At 47.1% G+C, this 21,950-nt stretch overlaps 1 protein-coding gene across 1 annotated transcript in view; it reads right to left on the bottom strand.

The window, feature by feature from the left end:
- LOC144761686 (enoyl-[acyl-carrier-protein] reductase, mitochondrial-like) overlaps positions 1-16,272 on the bottom strand; it is an 804,505-nt gene extending 788,233 nt beyond the window's left edge. The window contains exon 1 of the mRNA XM_078646957.1: positions 15,901-16,272. Coding sequence (XP_078503083.1) covers positions 15,901-16,061 — 161 coding nt within the window. The 5' untranslated portion in view covers positions 16,062-16,272. The remainder of the gene's footprint in view (positions 1-15,900) is intronic.
- Between the last annotated feature and the right edge of the window lie 5,678 nt (positions 16,273-21,950).

Below are 21,950 nucleotides of genomic sequence, written 5' to 3'. Positions count from 1 at the left end.
CAAAACAGTAACAGTAGCAGTACCAGTACCAGTAACGGCTGTAGCAGAAAAAGCTTTTATAGCATCGGCTGAGCCCCTTAAATCAGTAGTAGTTGCAGTTGTAGTGCCAATTACAATTGTAGCAGCAGCAGTTACAATTATAGCAGTAGCAGTAGCTAAGGCAGCATTTAGTACTATATGAGCAGCATTAAGGGAGGTGACACTACTGCCTTCTGAGATGGCTCGAGCTTCAGTAACCGCCGGAAGAACCTCAAGCAGGCTGTCGTGTGCTCTGTCCCTCTCAGAGCTGCCTGCGTGTGATGGCTTCCCAGTGCCATCCGATATGCTCGGTGGCATATTCGATATAATCCCCTATTGCTCCGACATTCCTTCCGCTCGTGTACTCCTTGGATCCGTTTTTGGGGCCATCTTCCTGGCCTGAGATGAGGGGGAGAACGGCAGAGGAGCCGATAGACTAGTTGCCACCGCTGCCGCCACTGGAGCAACAGCAAAAACCAGGCTTGGCCTCCTGACTACAGACCGGCTTCCAAGTTTCCAATAGAAAAGCCGAGACGCTAAGACCAAGTGCCCAAATCTGGATGCGAATGACTGCCACATATGCTCTCCTTCCGTGAAGAGGTGCTTCAGGTGAAAGGACGTGAAAGGACGTAGAAAGATCACAGTTCGCCACCGTTCACTACAGCTTCGATTCTTTTCCCCGTTCTTCTCAGTTTTTTCCTTTACCAAACCGTGCCGCTACATAGCACTCTCTTCCCGTGCTCCGCTCTGCAGCGTCTCAGCGTTTCAGATGGAAGGTGAGGGGCGCTTCAGGTGAGAGGACGTGGACTAGCCATAGCTCGTCGCAATTTCGCCACAGTTCACCACCGGTCAATATAGGTCGATACAGTTCCTTTCCTTTCGAACCGCTACGTCATACAAAGAAATGCGAGGGAGAAAAACGATGTAAAATCATCTTGTTTTCGGGTGTCGCGTGGAAGCTCACTTGGCCATGCTCTGTGGCGGTGTCAATCCGCCATCTTGCTCCTCCCCTCTGGTTACTTTTCAAGACAGCTTCTAAATGAGCAATGTGTCATCTGTAAACAGTAAACTGGGTATGGGGGTGCCACATAGTTTGGGGACTTCATGGGTACACTCCAGGAGGTAGCCAAACGAGAGGTTAATAAACTATAAAAGGAGGGTAGGTGCAAGAACGCATCCCTGCCACACCCCACATGTGACTTTTATCCTCTCAGTAAGTTGCCCATCTGGCCTCCACCAAACTTGACCAAAATCTTCTTTGTGCAGCCGCATTAAGCTCTCCAACAAGTGTAACGGAGCCAACATAGACCTGAAGCAGTCCCAAAGATTAGAGATCAAAAGCAGCTATGTATAAATGATTCTTCAGGATCCCGATGTACTTCCAGAGGTTCATAGAAAATCTAAAAACCTGATCCACTGTTCTGAACCTAGATTTAAACCGAGCATTGAAGGGGGAAAGAATATAATTATCAGTGATCCACCCCTGAAGTTTGTCGAGAACCTGAGAACAAAACAAGTTTTGTATTATATCAATGAGGCTAATTGGTTGTAATTACTGGGGTCTGATTTGACACCCTTTTTTATGAATGGGTATGATCACGGCTCCACTCCAAGTATCAAGTAGGGAAGCTACGGCCATTATAGCATTTGGCAAGATGTTGATGTAAGGGGCCCTAACATTCACCTCAGAACTATACAAATCGCCTCGTATGCAATCCAGTCCGGGAGATTTCCCAGGCTTTAAGGAATGGTTTGCTACCCTGGTATCTTCTAGTGAAAAGGTATCACCCATCTGGTTCAGTAAGTCACCATTTCCCCTAAAACCGGGGTTGTTAGCGTGGTCAGATTGATCTTGCTGTAATGAATGGCAATTCAATGTATTACCAATATTTCTTGGGCCATGGTTAATATAGCAAATGGGCTGATCTTGATAAGGAGTGGAGTAAAGGTTTACAAAATGTTTTACTCAGACCTATTGTGGTATATGATGAATATTTGGAGTACGGGCTTTTAGGCTACCATGGGCATTATTAAGCCAAAACGTTGAAACATTATTTCTTTGGAAGCCTCCAACAGGTCTTGCTAATTCTGTTCATCCCATTCCTTTTTGCTCGCCTCTAATACCTTTTTATAGAGAGCTCTAACTTCACAAATACTTTGGGGATTTAGGGTTTTGTGGCTAATATCAGGCTGTTTTTTGCCCTCCTACAGTCCTTTGTAAACCATGGGGCTGTACTAGCATCGGCTAGTTTCAAACCATCAGAACGTGCCTCAACCTGGTATAGTCAACTTAGGGCACTAAAAAGGTGGTTGTGAATTTTAGAAATGGGTCGAAGCACTTATAAATTATGATAAGAAACCTAGGGCAAGAGATACATTTAGACCACTTAAGAATCCTTTTGGAGTTTCAAAAATCCTCCAGAAACCTTACCTCCAATGGGGCGTCCAAAAGCTCTCCTTTCAGAGTCAAGATTAATGGGTTAGGGTCACTCTTGGCTCTGTCTACAACACCGAAATCCACAAGCCATACCCAGAAATTGGGGGAAAGTAGTATGTAGTCTATTCTACATGTGACAGCCCCTTGATAGAAGGTGCTGTTGCGTGCCTGAACCCTATGAGGGATCGTGAAGAGAGCCATTTGGGTAGCAAAGCCAGAGCAAGATTTTAAGGGGGGGGCATTTAGTTTCGGGTTGGCCATAGATAAATTTTCCGTTTCAGTCCCCCAAGATATATAATCCAATGGCTGATAGGAAGTGTTAGATGGTGATCGAGGGTGCGTATAGTAACTGAGGCACTAGAGTTGGGCAAACTGCAAAAGTAGATGTTATAAATGTTAATAGTAAGATCCTTGCTGGCCCTTGCGGTTGGTCCTAGTATCTCAGGTGACTCAATTATCAGTTGCTTAATGTCCCCTCCAAGAGATACTTTTATGGATATCAGGAGCCCCCAGCAGGGCAACCAGACAGGGAGGGGAGTGCATCCACAGCGTATGTTACAAACCCTGATCTATACAGGGATTCTAAAGCCCATGTCTCTTGCAACAAGCATAAATGAAAGGTGTCGATGTAAACTCCCCATAATGAGTCAGCCAGCCTACTATGTATGCCTGCAACGTTCCATGAACTGACCTGCAGCTGCCCCTGGAGGTTACAGCAATCCTGTGGAGTGACTCTTGTGGGGTCACCTCCACTCTGGATACAAACTGCCAGCTCTATTACTGGGGATACAATCCCTCGGCCTCTACTAATGTAGATTCAGAGGTGGAGGACTTGCTAATATTATCAGAAGGGAGTCAATTAACCCTAGATAGGGACCTCTTTCTCCTGTAATCGCCCCCTCCCCCACTATGTCGGTAGGGCATCTGCAGTCAGGGTCTTTAGAAAAGGCAAGATGTATCACTTTTCCCAAAGTACGGATGTCAAAGGCATCAATTGCCAAAAGTCTGTCAATGATTTCCCTAGAAGCTACCTCAATCCCAATTATATCCTGTAGCTGGGGGTCAGATGATTTCTGTCGCACATTCAGGATATCTGACATAATGATTGACTGGCATTTATAATTCCTCCTTAGCCAGTGTATACTTTATTAGATAATGGTCCTCTACTCTTGTGTGACAACCTGTTTAGAGCCCAAGCCACACTGATCAGCCTGATGTATCTTAGATTGGAAAGGCTGAGCAACCTGCCTAGACCTCCCAGTGTCCGACTGATCACCTTGAGTGTTCAGAGTTTGGACTACTGTGTTTTTATGAGTTGGTAAGGACGATTGACAATGGGGTGTAGATACAGGCAGGCCAGAAACACTTGACTGGGCACTAATGATCTGAGGGATCGTATCAACAGCAGTATTCAGGTTACTGTCTAAAGTCTTTACCAACTCCCTAAAACGTACTACTGCATTAGTCAGTGCGTGCACTATTTCATACAAGTTAGTTGTAGAGTTGTGTGACCTAGTAATGATAGTAGCCTCTTCCCTCCTGCATTCAATCTCTGGCAGGCCTTCAGGAATGTTCTCTATCAAGGGCGAAAATCCTTGGAACAGATCACCACAGGTTCAAGGGGTGAAGGTAAACGTACTGGCCAAATGTTGGTAGTCTCTTCTACTGCTGCTGGTATTGGGGCATGTACTGGACCGGGAGATGACCTACGAATGCTAGGCCTTACCTTGTCATGTCTTTGTGAAAGGAAATTTTGCAATATTGGTTGTGTGAATGTCTGACCCTGCTTAGAGCCACTAGTCTGTGGGGGAAAGATGGGTTCAGGATTGTCTCAACCTCTTCCATTAAATCATTTATTTGAGTAAATGTGGTTGATCTTTGGATGCTTCTTTGGCTTTCCTAGCACATTTGGTGGGTTCACGAGAGATAGTAGTGACATCAACAGCTTTTAATTTCCCCATAATTAATTATGGATAAATAAGGAGGAACAATGGATTAATTGCAACCCTTCCTTCACCTATTTATAACCCAAGATGAATAAACTATACCTATAGAACCCTTCTCCTTCTAGGGGACTGTTTCCTCCCCATCTAGCAGAGACTCAGTAAAAATGTGACTGTCCTGATTAATAAAAATGAGTCAACAGTATCATACCACTTCTTCTACAATTTTGAACAACCAATCATGCCCTTAATATATTATCTCAGCTGACAGAAGAATACGAGGCTCTGCCTCGACCGGTGCAGGCCTTAAAGTATGACAAAGCTGGCTCCTGTTACTGTTAGGTGATACTAGCGCTATGTAGTGTTCAAAAGGACCTCACAATATCTGGATGCCCAAACCAAGAATAGGTTAAACATTACTTTGAACAGAAAGTCCTTCACAGTCCTGAGTCTCACTGGTTAAAACAAAACAGAAAAGGGCACCTGCAGCCAACCACAAACTTCTTTCCTCAGGAATGTTACAGGACATGCAGGTTCACCTGCTTAGTGCTTAAATCCAGAAGCCTGCCAAACAAATAACCCTTCAAAACAGGGGTTTACTACACAAACTTGAAATACAAAGAAATCGCAGACTGAAGATCAGTTGGGTGGTGCAGCCCAGCCTCCTAGGGGCTCAGACGGGAGTGAATGTCCGGTTACTGACCTGTAATATTCATTACTCCGAGTTCTGGTCTTCCCGTCCCATTCCTTAACAGTGAGCAGCTAGTCTGCTCCCCAGAAACCTAAAACCTAGCAGAGCTTTTCAGCACTTCCCCCAATATGGCGCCACCAATCCGGTGAGGATAAAGGGGGAAGTGCGTCATAGAACATCCTAAGAATACCAAAGAAAACACAGAAAGGAAAACAATCACCAAAGACAAAAACCAGTGAAGGAGGGAAGGGCTCAGGAATGGGACGGGAAGACCAGGACTCAGAGTAATGAATATTATCGGTGAGTAACCGGGCATTACCTCCTCGTCCTGTCTTCCCATCCCATTCCTTAACAGTGAGCCCATACCCAAGCACACGGTGATTGTAGGAATAAAGACAATCAATTGCAGCAAAACAGACCAAGCTACCCAAATAAAAGCAGTACAAAACAAAAATGATATACAGCAGACAAAACATGAGAGCCAAAGGCCGCCGAGGCTACCAACCCCAATCAAAGACGGAAAGAGAAAAAGGAATGAGGAGAGGCCCAAGTGACAGCAACACAAATGCCACGCAGGAGGCACCAAAGAACATGGTCCATGAGGAGGACACATCCAGGGAAGACCGAACCTGTACCCAAGAAGGGAGAGGATAGGGAGCTTATCCACAAGTGAAAAGTACAGCACAAAACACCCAACGTGACAAGGCGGACAAGGAAGGACGAAGCCCTACCCCGAGGCCCCATAGGCCACAAACAAGGAAAGAAACCACGAAAAGGTACTGGAGCGAACCAAAGGGATGCAAAGAGCCCCCAACACATCCAAAAAATGCAGAACCACCCTCTCCAAAGAGGAGGGGCCCGGAAAAAAAGACAGGGGGGACAAAACCCACCTGACAGTGGAAAGAATACAAAACTGAGAGCAGAAAGAACTGACAAGGACAAAGAAACACATTGTTCAAGCAGAAAAGCAAAAAAAGGGGGAGAAGCCAAAAAGGCACCAAACCCACAAATCCATTGTCCAGAAGAAACTGCCATAAAAAAAAAAAACAACCGCAGCTGTAAGGAACCAAAGGACCACAGAAAGCAAAGGCCCAAAGGGGGGCCCAGGCAAGACCTGCAGAATCAGGGGAAATCCCAGGCCGGGACAGGAGAGCAAGAAACAGGACGCTGAATCAAAAAACGACGCAAAAGGTGGGCCACCAAAGGGGAGACAGAAGACACATCAGAACCCCCAAAACCAAGAACGACAGCCAATGCGCACGGAGCGACGAAACAGCAAGCCCCAGGACAAACCCATCACGGAAGAAGTCCAACACCCTCCCAGCCACACAAGAGGAAGTAAAACACCCTTCCCAAGGCACCAGGAGGAGACGGCATGCCAACGACGGGCAAAAGATACCAAGGTGGAAGGGCGTACAGACAACCGGACACACTGTGCCACTTCGACAGAACAACCCTGTCCCAACAAAGAGCAACCACCATACCCCCAGCGGAGGCGGCACAGAGAGAACACCCGGAGCAGAGGAAGCCGCAGAGGGGACAGCCACAGAGGAAACAGCCAATGGGGGCAAACCAAGGACAACAGAAGGGGAGACCAAGGCCGACAAGGCCGCTCCGGCACCACCAGAGGAATCCCCGCCCGAGCCAACCGAAGATCCCGGAGGACCCGGGGAATCAAAGCAAAAGGCGGGAAGGCAAACAGAAGGCACAGGGACCAAGGAACTGTGAAGGCAGTGAACGCCAAGGCCAGCCAAGAAGGAATCCGGCTGCAAAAATGGGAAGAAGGGCCGACACCTCCGAGGCAAACAGAACCAGCCCGGGAAGGCCGAACCAGAGGACAATCCTATGGAACAGGAGAGAGGACAAACACCTCGCCTGGGAGGAAGGGAATACCCTGCCCAGAGAGCCCGCAGGCCCAAGCACCAGTCCTGGAAGATACTCCAGGGCGACATCCGATCGCCCCGGATAGGAGAAACAGAGACCAGCACATGCCCAGAGGCAACAGACATAAGCCAGAACAACCGGGCAGTCGGTCTGCACCGAGACAGCACGACCCAGAAGCCACCGACCCTGAGCCTCGAAGGAGCCAAGAACGCACCCCCCAACCAATGGCACAGGCACCCACCGACAAAACAACCACAGCCGGAGGTGGAAGAAAGACGAAGCTCCTGGAGAGAGACCGAGGGGACAACCACCACTGGAGGGCAGCCCGAACCCCTGCGGTAACAGGAAAAAGAGCCTCATAATCCAGAGAGGCAGGATACCAGAGGGCCAGAACATGATGCAGGAGAGGACACAAACGCAGCCGGGGTTCAAGGGAGGAGATGCATAGTGGAAGCCAACTCCCCCTAACTCCCGAACCAGAATCGGGCAGACACCTGGTATCGGACAGAACCGAGGAAAGGCGATGGCACAAAGGCAACCGACGCTCCTCAGAAAGGAACACCATCCCCAGATCCATGCGGAACAGAGCCCCCAGGAACCACAGAGCCCGGGAGTGCATCAGGTAGGACAACTGGAGGAGGAGGAACCCAAAGGACCCTAGAAGAGGACACACCAAGCCACAACCGACAGAGCCTGAGAAAAGGAAGGAGAAAACAAACAACCAATCGTCAAGACAGGGAAAAACCTGAAGACCATGAAAAAGAGAAAAACCACCAGAGGGGCCAAGAGCCACAAAAAATCCATGGAGGCGACGAAAGGCAGCACCCGGAATTGGAAGTGCCGGGAACCAACAGCAAACCGGAGAAACGTCCGATCCACAGGATGGATGGGGACGAGGAGAAAAACCTCCAGCAGGGCCAGGGATGTAAGGAAGCATCCCAGAAGCACCAGAGGCAGGATGGACAGCAAAGCCATCAACATGAATGTACGTCCGGGAAAGAAAAGAACGAACCACTAGAGACCCAAAACAGGGCACAGAACAGGAAGTATCCGTCACGGAGACCAGGAAGAGAAACGAACAACAACCCTCGCCCCAGTCCAGAGAAGGAACCTTCACGACAGCCAACTATTACAACAGAAGGCGCACTCCTCCCAGCAAGGCCACCCCTGTAGAGGATGACAGGGCTGGGGGGGTCAGCCAGAAGACCAGGGGGGGGAGAACCCAAACCGAGAACCCACGGACACAGGCCGCAAGGACCAGGCATCCGGAACCGGCAACCACTGGGGCAGGCAAAACACAAAGGCGCACCTCCAGCCGGGATCCGACCACCCAGGAACTCAGAAAAGGGCCACCGAAACAGGACCGACGTCCGAGAGGACTCCGCCAACCAAGAACGCATCCAGACATGACACCAGCAAAAGAAGTGCCGGGGCCTGGAACCAGTACCAGGGACTGGACCAGGCAGATGGAAAAGGATCCAGCCCGACCTCAAAGAAGCAGTGTAGGAATGCACTACCGCCCCCTCCACTCAAAGACCTACAACGGCAGAGGGAAGGGCATCATGGAGAAACCACTATGATAGACTGAGGGAACAACAAATCCACTGATTGAAATTGTACCACCTTGGGATACATTCACAGCATTGGCAGGATTTGAACCCTGGCCCATGAGGGCGGACACCACCAAAGGTACAAGACTTACCTTTGAGCTATAGCTCCTTGGACCATGAGTAGAATAAAAATCCACAGCAACTGGTACACCCAGGCAGACCCCCAACCAGGGACCAACCAGGCCAAACATGACCTCAGAAACACCAGGAGTGAAACTCATAACAACATGTGTCGTAATAAAGTGCACGTTCACCCATAGGCCACTTGGAGCAGAAAAACAGACGTTTTATCGCCACCAAACTCAATGGCAGCATTATATCGACCTCAGATGGATGAAAGGCGGAGTGGAGCCGCCGGTTTTCGAACCTATGACTATGAGGTCGAGAACACAGGCCCCTGCAGTGGATGCACCAGGCCACTGAGCCACCAGACCCAGCATCTCCACATAGTAAGAGGCTTGAACCACTAGGCCACCGTGATGTAAACAAACGAAAACAGGCGATATTAGGGAGGCACGGCCGTAGCCCTGTGACCAAGAAGACGAATACAGGTCGCTGTAGTGGATGCAGCATACCATGTGCACAGCGCTCCGTAAGAGCAAGGAACAGCACAGGAGGAGCGAAGCAAACCAGTCAGAGAGCACCAACAAACTGAACAAAGAGCCACATAAACACCCCTTACGGACCCCACCACAGCAGCAGAAGGGGCAGGCCAAACAAGAGTTCCACCGGGCACCATGGCCGGAGAGCACTCGCCCCATCAATAAGGAGGGGCAGGGCAGCCAAAGAAGGAGCCATCGAGGCACCCGACCACTCGAGCCAGACGGCAAGGGGGTGGACGCATAAAAAAGCGACCGGCCTCCCAACAAAAAACCAAGGGGGGGCAATAATCCCAAAGGACGCTTTGCGCCGCTGGGAAAGAACAGAGGGCCCCGCCCGCTAAAGCAGGGCCCGATGGGACCCCCGTGAGAGGAGCGGCCGCCAAAGCAGGCCGTGTACAAGAGGGCGAGGGGCAGGGAAAAGAACAGGCACAAACGGCTGCTAAGTTGGCAACGATCAGAAGTGGCGGAACATATCCGATATTCGGGGAACACAAAATCAGAAGTGTCCCCCAAGAAGAGTGCAACCTCAATGAACAAGAGCCATCTATTATTAATCATCACTTCACGTATAACCTTTACCTTGAAGCCAGAATGATTTGAAATCGCAGGACGTTTTTCTAGTTACTTAAAACCTAAGGGAGTGCGCGGGCTGTCCACGCCATATACTCAGACACGTGACAAGATTTAATCATTAAACATAGGTTACTAGTACTACGAAATATCCACAGATACCTGGGATTATAAAACAGAGAAAGGAAAGATCAATCAAGACTTGCTGTATATACAGAATTCCTGAAGAAGGCAGTAGCCGAAACGCGTTGATTGGTTCTGTGTACTATCACCAAAGATCATCGCAACTATAATCCCTCTATTTTCATGTTATCAGTAACCTATATGAAAAATTAACTATTGTGTAATTGGAATGAATTGTCCATTGAAAGATATAAATGTAATTGGTTATCAAATAATACAAGAAAAAGATGTATAATTTTTAAATAAGTAAAAATACAAATAAAATTGAATATTTTTCTACTTCTTTGTTTAAATTTAATTTATAATTTGTAGTGTTCAATGTATGGTTTGTCTTATATATATATGCACGGAACCCGGTGTTGCTTGTCCATTTTTTTAAAAATAAATGGCAGCTAAAGCAGGCCGTGAGAAGGCACAAAACAAAAATGTACACTTCCCAGCACCTACCCCAAACACAAGAAAAATAGTGGCCGCTACAGCAGGCTGCCAAAATAAAGAAACAAAAAATCAGAAGGTACACTTACCCGACCCGCAGCTCCGCTAGGCATGAAGGTAACTGACGAAGTCAGAAAAAAAGGAACAGGATGTTCCATGATGCACTTCCCCCTTTATCCTCGCTGGATTGGTGGCGCCATATTGGGGAAAGTGCTGAAAAGCTCTGCTAGGTTTTAGGTTTCTGGGGAGCAGACTAGCTGCTCACTGTTAAGGAATGTGACGTGACGTGACTCTGAGGCGAGGTTGAGGCAGGCATTCAGAGGCCAGAGGGAGACAGTCTGGAACAGGGAAAGAGAACGTCACCCCATGATTTAATTCCCCCTGTCTGCAGGTGAGTGCTATTTGTTCCTGGCCATGGCCAGATCTGATTTCTGGGTGACTGGTGGCAGTGGTGGCGCTGTATGGGGCCGAGGGCGGGGGGCGTCGCAACTGGGCCGGGGCCAGAATCAAACGCAAAAGGGCCGGGGCCTAAGGAAGGGGCAAGGAGGGCCTAGGCCCCGGCCCGGTTCAGCAGCTCAGTGACTTTTATTTGTTGTGTGTCACTTTTAGCAGGGAGCGAGGGGGTGGCTGGGCTGGCCTACTTCTCACCCTCTCTTTCCTCCTTTCGTTTATTTGTTTCACTGTGAAATGGATCCAAAAACGAAAAATACTTTTGCTGTAAATGTTGTCTTTTTCTGACTTTATTCTATTCTAAAGTACAGCCTCAGGAGTGAGAGAAATAAAAGGTTCAACTATGAAAAATAAATAAATGACTAAATAAAGCAAGACAGTATTCATAAAGCATCCAGATTGATTTTATTCACACCCAAACACATTAGCGCCACTATACAGAGTTTGCCAGTGAAGTGCTACTATTGTTTTATCTTTTGTTTGAACAGCATTGTTTTCCTTGAATGAGGAAGGGCAAAACTCCTGGAGGTACTGCAATGCCGGATTGATGGGTGGATTGGAAAACCACATGCGTACCGCGGCTCTGTGGTCATGGATGTGGACTTTTTAAACCATACTGCTTGCATTTTGTAAGGCTATAAGCAATGGACATTGAAGCAGGTCCCTTTCGGGCCCTGTAGTCATGTCCTTAACTTTTCAGACACAAGCACATACTGATTTCTGAATAGTGAGTGTAAATGCTTTAAGTTATCCATGTTGTTCCTGCTTACATTTTACATGATTTTCCTAATCTTGCATTCCCTATGGGTGTTTGCTTTTTTCTGGATGTTGTTACATTTCTTTAGGCAGCATATATTGCTCTTGTCTAGGTCGTAATTTGAACTGAGTCACATCCAGGTATTTATAGCAGGGCACAATTAGTTTCTCTCAGTGGGGCAGTATGGTGTTCAGTGGGGGAGAGGATGTGGCACTATGGTCAGAGCTTGTGGATTTGGAACTGAGGAACCAGGTTCAGCCTTCATGATCCGTCCCCAGACCACTCTCCTGAGTGAGCACATTCCCATGCTACGCCTAAGAAGGCCTCACAAGGCCATAGAAGCCCCGGTGTCTTAGCACCAGCAGGTTTACCCTAGTGGGGGCAAGTGTGGATTAACCTTGGAGGCCTGTCCACCACAATCCATAATGAAGTTCACCTCTAGTCTTGTGGGCAGGCTTATGAAGCAGCACACCCTAGAGCAACAGTGACTCTGTCACTGAGGTCACAGGACCCTTGAGAAGTGGAAGTTTTGATTCATGGAAAGGTTGCACAGAAAGTTAATGTGCCTGCTGCACAGAACATGTACTATGCAGTTCACAAAGTGGAAATAATGTAAATAGGTTGGTAGGCTACTGATTTTTAAAGACAGATCTCTGGTTGCTTAAAGTTTAGAAGTTAAAATCATAACATAGAACAGTGAGCTATTGTCATCTAAGAGCTGCATGTAAACTGCAAGGTACAAATTAGAGCATTATCTTTTCCCCCCAGTCTTTGATTATCCTAATGTTGCAAAAAGTGTTCATTTGGATAGGAATACATCCTGGTTATTAAAGAGAACACCCAACCATGGTATTACGTTTTAAATTCTGAGTTTGTGTTTGTCCAGACCAATCACTATTAAACTATATTGCCCACTAGTATGGTTGGCATGTGACTTCTACACCTTTTAGTCCTTTGTCTTATGTAACATTTCCTATACAGTGATTTACACATGTATAATTGATTGTCTCTGTGTAGTCTGTGTGATGTAAAGTGGTCTGAAACCTTACACTGGATTGAGTGGCGCTGTAAATCAAATTAAATGCATCTGAGAGAGAGTGTGGTTATGGAGACTTGATGGGCACTGTTAAAGGGTGGAATTGAGGGACTCTGTGGCGGAGGTGGTCAATGGGGGGGCACCAACAAACACTGTTGCGCAGGGCACCACCAGTGCTAAAGCCGGCCCTGCCCTTGAGGCCAGTCTGCCTCACCCATTGGTATCACTATTGACCTTGTTTCAGCAGTAGTAGCTGGAACTTACCAGTGATTGGAAATACAGGATTTGCACACACACTAAACTAAGTTCACAAACTTCACATTCTCTCTGCTTCATGCACAAGCACTTTTAAGATGTGCTGCCTGCTTTGGGGCCACTGGAATTATGCAGCAAAAGAAGACAAAATTACACCGCAGTGTTGACTAAATTATGCAGCAATAAAAGGCTGCAAAGTAATGCAGTATATTTTCTGAAACTTTATTATTTTTACATTTTTACACATGCTAACAATCTCTGGAAAGATTGTTCCTTATTAGTACCATTGTAACATACAAATACAGCAGTGAGAAAGGTGATCAGTCAACCTCTGCAAAGGGCCGTCCACTTCGCAGCAGCACAATACATTTTTTAGTAACTTTTGATCCGTTTGAGCTAAAAACAATTTATTATTTAAAATTGTCAGATAATGTAGCAGATGTTGTATTATGTGGCAAATATGGCAAAGTCATAATTATATAGAAAACATTTGCAAACTAGGATATTTTTCCCATTCATGTTTGAACTGCTCTTGTGGGAAAAGGGAGAAGTACTGATAACAGAATCTCCATGGATCACAGACAAATGGCTTGTCCTTCCACTTTTAAGCGTATTTGGGACATTCTGTGATTGGAAATAGGTCTGTATACATATCTATGTGCATGTGCACAGTGTGGATGATAGTAACATTGTAAAAGGGCTGGGTGGTGCTTTAATTAGAAGACTGATGTAAAGAACTGGACTAGTGATTCACTTAGAGTCAAATGTAGACAAAACAATAACAGAGAAGCTCAAAGTTGTGTGGTCATAGCCAGCAATAACAGACTGGGCTTGAAAAAAGAGTCCCCATAATGAACACTGTTAATTTGTAAAAAAAATGTGCCCTCAAAGTGCAAGTCCCCTTTGACAATTGAGTTTTGCGTCCTAGTCATGTGTCACCCGCCACTTCACCACTTTCTCCATTGATCGATCAGTACATAGTGATTGGCTTCTCCAGTGATCCCTCGCTTTGAGTTGAACTAATTTTTTCTTTTGTTATTCTTTAGGCTTCAAAAGATTACTCTTTAAATGGCATTTCTGTTGTTGATTGCATCTTCCAAGAACTTGCAATGTAAGAAGACTCTATACTTGGGACAGTCACATAGCCGTAAACACGTCTGGCCCTTTAAGAAGGTAGCTTCCACATGTTCCAGGGCTTTCTACTTCATGATTCGGAGTGAAACCTCTGGAAGCATCCTCTTGTTAGTAAATATCGTACAACCCCCCACCATACTTCCTCCTAAGTTCTGGTTTAATGTTATCGGATGGCCTATTCATGTCTAACTGAACCTGAGCAATACTATAGGCGATTGCTCCTTTCTCAAAACTGTGCTCCAACTGTCCTGAAAATGATCCTGCACCTAGAGCCCAAGTCTTTGGTAAATACTGTACGTATGTGCGTTCCTGCCCAAAATAACTGGAGAAATGTCGCTAACCAACATTTCTCCAACTATCAATGGGCACGCTAACAACCATAGCGATAAGAAAAGTAGCACTAACCGCTGTTATCGTTACTTTCCTTATGCCTGCTTTTAGTTTGACTAAGCCATGATTTCCAATGGAAGATGGATATCATGGTTAAGTATGCCCTGCCCAATCAACAACGTAGCGCTAAACGTTGTGCGATTATCGCTGGAATCCCAGCGATAATTGAACATTTGGCAGCTAACTTGGTTATTTTTATTGCTCTGAAGATAAGCGTCGCTGATAGCGCGCTATCTCCGTGATTAAAACAAGCGATAGCCGGCGATAATTATCCTAGCACTAAGTGCGCTTAGCGATAATTTTTGCCGGTTGTTGATGATATGCCCCTCAATACCTAGGCTTGTTGCAGTCTTGGGCCAACACGTAGGGCGATATGTATCAAGCCTTTTGTGATTCGCAAAGGCCAAAATTCTCAGAACTTCAGCCTTTGCGAATCGCAAACGGCCTTTTTGCATGTTTTGGGCTGTATGAAACATTCCCAAAATAAGGAATTGCAAACTTGTGCGATTCCTTATTTTGCCATAGCATTTAGGGAATCGCAATTTTGCGATTCCTTAAATGCTATGTATGTAGCATTTTTGGCTAGCGAATTTAGGTTAAGAATTCGCAAATTACCACCAACTTGTAGTTGATGGTAACTTGCGAATTCTTCCAAAAATGCACAATTTGGCATTTTTAAAGGTGGCATGTGATGCACACACATACCCGTAGGGCATGTATGTGCGCCATATGCACACACATGTAGATTTCAGGGGTGCAGCAGGGTGTCTTTGAGACACCCCTGCACCCTTGAAATAATTCTCAAATTGCGATTAGCAAATTGCGAAATCGCAATTTGAGAATTATTTTGCAATCATTCCTATGGGCCTCCTGGCCCATAGAAATGCATTGGAAAATATTCCTTGATTGCGAATTCGCAAAATGCGAATTCGCAAATAAAGAAGACTAAGGAATCACTAAAAAATAGCGATTTTTTCATACATACCATTTTGCAATTCCTAAATGGCGATTCCTTAAAAATCGCTATTTAGGAAATGCAAAATACTTCCTTGATACATATCGCCCGTAATAATTCAGAATTGCTGGTGCACACCCTCCTTTTATTCTTAGGGGGGAAACTGTGACGAGGCTCTTCCTATTGTCCCAAGTGGGTGTCGACAAATGCCCACAATATTTTGTAACTCAGATAAATTACTGTATCTAAAATGACAGAGTTGTTGAGACTGGTATTATGCAATTTAATTTTGCTGTGCTGGTATGCTTTGTAATGCTTCATTGGTTGTTTCTAAAAAGAAGACATGCACCATTAGTCTAATTACTCTAGGAGCATGCCCATTGTAGAGATGACAGTTCATTCGAATTTTGCTATAATCACGGATTTAAATTTGATAAATAAGTGGAGACATAAAGGAGGCATCGAGGGAGTACTAATCATGGGCAAGTTTGGCAAAAATAGCCGAAGAGACTTAACGAACACGCCCGGTCAAACATAAACATTAACTTACCTCAAGACTTCTCTGGGGTGTCCACGAGTCCGGTAGACGAGTGCGTCACAGCTACGCACCCCAGCTGAGGAGTGGGATCGGAGGACAGAATACAGTCTTCCCGACATAGGAGAGCAAAAAATATCAACTTTTCGAAGGGACAGAAGCCACGGAAGTGCCATTATTTGTATTCACGGTTATCAAAGCGTTAATGTTAAAGTAAAAAATCCACACGTCTCTTTTGTATTTGAAGGCTTGAAAAAAAATGGCAACAAATGTCTTATTTAAGCCGATAGAAAGACACTAACGTCTCTTGTCCGCTATATGTAAAGGCTTCAAAAAATGAATGAAAAAAACATATTTGCTTGTGTGAGCCAACGGAGCTCAAGAAGCAAAGGGGAAGTGCAAGTGACGGAAATACACTGCAGTTAAATGGGTTGCTTCTGGTTCCTTTTCGGCTACAAGCATCAACGTTGGGCAAGTTACATTTTGCCTGCCAATTAGAGTCTAATCATAGTTAATTTTTGATTTCTGTTCATTTACTATTGCAACAAAGTAGGTAATGCACATGACGTACTAGTAAAAACAAAAAATATCTAAACCCCAAATAAGTATTGAAATGACATTACGGGAAATGTAAAATAATACTCATGAAATAACCACAGGCTAGCTAATAAAAAGGAAAACAGGCAATGGCAACGGCAAAAGGTCTGGTTTTGCCTGCCAGTATTTTGGTTTACTCGTTGCTGGTTTTGTCATGGATTCTGTTAAACTTTTTTCTTGTGAGAGCTGCCTGGTCGTGGCTATTAAAATGCTACAAGCAAAAAATGTTATTCTCAAAAGCAAAAATTGCCACAACAGTCTCTGAAGGGAACTACTTTCACAGAAGGTGTGCTCTCTGTGAAAGTGCGAAATACCGTTGCTAATAGCGAAGTTAACCATCGTCTGTAGTGGACTGACACATTTATCCATGCTGCACTCTGTAGAGGGCAGAAATATAATGTGAATGACACAACGACCAGTGGATGAAGAGGGCTGTATACAAACACTAGACCTAAAAAACAGAGGAGCATATTCTCAAGGACTTATCGCTGAGTTAGCTTCACTTTATCGCAGCCAAAGTGGCAATATATTTATCCCCCTATTCACAAGCTGGTGTTAACATCCGTTAACACAAGTTTTCCGGCGATAGCAGCAGCACAAAACATCGCCCCAGATGACACCGACAACTAACCCTAATGATATGCAGAGTAGGCGTTCCCATGCAAAAGCCCGCAACAACACCACTTCGCAACATTCTCAACGACCAGCCAGATCGGCGATAAGATCCCAAAACATGCGATAAGGCGAGTTAGCTGCAGGGATTTAACACCTGCTCTTACCTGGTGTAAAGTCAGACGACAACCTGCGACATAAAAAGGGAGCCCAGCCCAGAACCACACCTGAAGAACAGCAGATCCCATGGAGCTACTGATCATGCAGCTCAAACACTCAGTGCCACCACCCGCAGGACCCTCCCCCTGGGTCCTACACCGGGCACACCCCCCCCAAGCCCCCCATCCCCTCCCAAAGATATTTTACATCAACTTTAGGAAATCATTAACAAAACAGTTCGCAGGATGTCGCACAATTACAACAATTAACATTCATGTGTGGTCAGAAAAAGGAGAATAATTCATTCATATTTGAATGTCCAAACAAATCATTTTATTCAAATTAAACTCAAAACAACTATTTGGAAGGTGTGTCATGCACTCATCAAAGGACAGAGAGAGATAGAAAGAGAGGGAGAAAGAAAGGGAGAGAGAGAGAGAGAAAGAGAGAGAGAAAGAGAAAGAGAGAAAGAGAAAGAGAGAGAGAGTGAAAGGAAGAGAGGGAGAGAGAGAGAGAGAAAGAGAGAGAACGAGAGGGAGAGAGAGAGAGAGAACGAGAGGAAGAAAGAGAGAGAGAGAGAGAACGAGAGGGAGAGAGAGAGAGAGAACGAGAGGAAGAAAGAGAGAGAGAGAAAGAGAGAGAAAGAGAGGGAGAGAGAAAGAGAGGGAGAGAGAAAGAGAGAGGAAGAGAGAGAAAGAGAGGGGAGAGAGAGAGAGAGAGAGTGAAAGGAAGAGAGGGAGAGAGAGAGAGAGAGCGAAATAGAGTGCCGAGACTGCAGAACGAGGCCTCACTGCTCACCTGCTGCCACTGGTGTGTCTCCAACCATGTGCCAATATACACTGCAGTCCACCAGGTCCCTTATCTGAAACATAGTCCAGATTTATGAATGACAGAGTTCATATAATTGCACACGCCATCATCGCTTGCCCGCCCTTATGCACACAGGCTGTTGCACCCCTCCCGCTCCCCAGCGGTGATTGCCCGCCCCTGAGCACCCAGGCCTCACTGCTCACCTTCCACCAGCAATGTGTCTCCAAGAGGGCCCACCATGTGCAGGTGCAAGCTCCAAGCCCGGGGCCCCTGGCCCGCGACCTTGGCAGCCTCCACATCATGCAACCCCGCAGCGTGGGCCACCAGGTCACACACGTGATTCTGGGTCTTTATTTCACAAAGGCAGAGATCATATCAGTGCACACGGCATCATCGCATGCTGCACACCTGCTCAGCTCTTTAGGTGCCACTAACTCTGTGAACCGCGAGGCAACCGCACGTGGCGGTAAGCCAGCTCTGCCCGCTGGCTCAGGCCTGCACTGCTGTCCGGCAGGGCTCACGCAAATCCTTACAATTTCGGACCAACAGGACGGCGTATCATCGCACACTGTACACCCGCTCAGCACTTAAGGTGCACCTACCTCAGTGCACCAAAAGTCACCGTCCCGTGGCGGTAGGCCCTTGCCGGCCGCAGTGTATCTGAAGCCACCAACTCTGTGCAACGGAAGTCAAGGACCCTTTATGATTGAGTATCATGGTGCGGACACCATCATGTCACCTCCGGCAGTGGGGAATGTGTTGTGGTGAGGCCCTAGGCCCTCATACATAAATAATAACCACACAGATACACGCAGACAGACAGCAGAATGGCCCCGAGCACGTGCGCCCGGCCATTTTTATTGGCAGGGTCACATGTCCTGTGACGCCTGTGCTGGATGGGTGTGGTGTGGGTGTAAATTAGCCCTCAGGGAGTGGCCGTGGCATGCTGACAACTAGTCCTGTGATCAGCAGATCACTACAGGGAAGACCTGGGACATGTAGCGTTGTCGTCGTCCCCTGTAAGTGTAAGTGGAGTGGGCTGACCTGGTGTGTGCCAGTCCAGCGTAGGGGTGTGAACAATGACCACGGGGCTCTGGGCGTGAGTCCGTCTTGGGCTGTACAAGGAAGTAACTAAGGTGTGTGTCTCTGTTGTAGTGTTGGTGCCACCCGGACCGCAATCGGTAATGTTGCACCCTGTGACTCAAGTCTCACAGCATGAGCAACATGGACTAAGGGGGAATCACTGGCCCTACACTCATCCATACTTCCACACTTGAATGATCATAGATATGACACATCTGTGTGAATACGAATGTTTAATGCACATTCAGTGGAGTGTTGTAGCTGGAGCAGTACAGGGCCATGCAAACCCCACTTTACATTCTTGACCCGTGGAGGGCCAACAAGAGTCCTTTAGGGAATGACAAGTTCATCGGAAGAGGAAGAGTTCAGTACGCTGTCTGATTGCTGTGTCATTGGTAACCAAACAGAATATGGCAGTCCCTGTCGAGGTCCAAGGTGAGTGTTGCAGAGTGTATTGGGGGACAGTGGAAGGTGATGATGCAAAGGGCAGAACTGAAAAGAAACAGGCCATATGGCAGAGATGAATGCTACTGCTTACTTCTTACCAGTAAGGCAGATTCATCCACATCTTCGTCCTCTGCTGTTTCATGTGCCTCACATGTGAGTGGTGGTGTTCTGTCTCCAGCACTGTGTGGCAGTGACATATCAGGGGCCAGAGGTGGAATGTCTGTTGCACTGTGTGGCACTGGCACTTGAGGGGTCTGAGATGTGGATGGAGTGGTAGCCGCAGCATTCATCCATGCAAGGCCTTGTGGCAGCAATGCCATGAGGAGGGTCTGCACGGCATGGAAGAACACAGCTACCTCTCACTGCTGTGCAGCCATGGCAGCCGCTCTTTCTGCCTGCATCCACTCCATGCTCTCCATGATCAGACATTGCTGGAGCCACTCTGACTAGACAGTTGTTCTTGTCTAAGAGTCAGGACTCCAGCGATGTCAGCCATGGATCATTGGAGAGCATGGAGTGGCCTGTGGGTGTCCTTTAGGGAACGTGAGTGGTCCCTGATGTGACTTAGACACCCACGTATGGCATCTAGTTTGGATGCCATACGGTCAAACCCCAACCGCACCTGTTCAGCCATCTTCTCCTGGAACTCCAACACACAGCGTTGGAAGGCCATGTGTTGTTCGTGGGGGACCTGGGAGTCAGCCTTGGTGGTGGGTGCTGCCTGCTGTGTGGTCTGTGCATGGGGTGGGGTCTCCTCGTTGCAGCTGGGCTGCACTGCTCCTGGAGGTGGGTTGACGTGGCTGTCAATGAACTCTTGGAGGGCATCGGTATCGAAGGTGTGGAGGTCCTCTTCATCATCAGTGAAGAGAGGTTTGGTCTACTCTGCTGGAGGTGTTGGTTTTCCATCTGCAATGTGAATGGGAGATGCATTTTAACATTGTGTTCACATGTGTGTTGATGCATATAACATGTTTACATACAGACTGCATGACAATGTACATTGTGACTGTTTGGGAGGAGCTTCCTATTTGATGCGGGACAGTGGACAGTTTGACAACATAACAAAGGTGTGTTTGTACTTGTACATTATCAACTCACATTTCCCTGCTATGCCAAATGTGATTGACCAGTTTCTACCACAAGTGGCACCAGTTGTGTTCTCTGTTCTGTTGTCAACGTATTGCAGTTTGTACCACAATGCTGTCAATGTTGATGTGCTCTGCATGTTATGTGTGCGTGCTGCATTTTGGGAGAGTCGCCCCTGCAGCTCTGGTTTTGCTGCCCCGTATCCCTTTCATGGGGTGTGCCTTTGACTTCTGTGCTTATACAGCGCTGAGATGTGGCAGACTTGGGTACATTAAGCACTTGGTGGGAGTTGGGAGTCTGGAGCAATGGTTTGTGCGCACATGTGTTGTTGGCTTCAGGGGTTGTTTGAGCACGTGGATGTGTCAGAGTGCGACCTGCTCCTTTACGGATGTGGTCCACACTCAGCCACCTCAGTGTTGTGTTGTGGCGTGCAACATTTCATGATATGTTGACTGCAGCAAAGCTATTCGTCATGCAGTGTCACTTGCATTGTCAGTGTTGCTCACAGACACACCACTTTGCTGGGTTTAACACATGTGAATGGGTTGGTTGTGAGATTGGTGGTGTGTGGGAAGGGCCCCCTCTGGGCACATAGTCGACGGGGGCCTACTTGCTGTTTCTAGGTGTGCTGCAGTTTGCCAAGGGGATCATAGGCATGCTCCAGAGTCATTGTGGGTGTGCACTGTGCTAGACGTAATTGTGCATGTGTGTCCTTGTGCCCATCTCCCCCCGTCCCCCCTGTCCCTGGTCTTTACTCATCCTGTTGCTGTTGTGTCAGGTCATGTTGAGCAGTGTCCGTCCCCCAACTCCTGCCACTGTCTCCACACTGATGACTGTGGACACCATTTCCTCCATCTCATCCAGCTCCTCCTGTGGTGCTGGACTCCCACCTTCAGTCTGCATTGCTGCCTTCTGGTTGTTGGCGAGTTTCTGCTTGCTTTTGCACGTCATTCCAGCGCCTCTTGACCTCTTCCATTTTCCTTTTCAGCACTCCGACTGCATTCACCTTGTCCATGATGCACTGCCATATTCTATTTTTTGTTGCCAATGACACAGTGGAGGTGACGAACAGTAGCTGATGGTGTTCTATCACCTCCGTTATCAGGATCCTGTTTTCCTGCGGACTGAACCGTGTCTTCCTCTTCTTCTTGTCCGTGCCCTTCCCTGACCCAGAGGTCCCAGGCTGGTCCTCCGTGGGGCTTGTGGGGTTCTGGTTGTCCTCTGTACTTGCTCTGGCTACCTCCATTGTGCTTTGCAGTTGTTTGTATTTT

Source organism: Lissotriton helveticus, chromosome 6 (assembly GCF_964261635.1).
Source record: "Lissotriton helveticus chromosome 6, aLisHel1.1, whole genome shotgun sequence".
Taxonomy (NCBI): Eukaryota; Metazoa; Chordata; class Amphibia; order Caudata; family Salamandridae; genus Lissotriton; species Lissotriton helveticus.
This window is presented reverse-complemented; position numbering and strand designations above follow the sequence as displayed.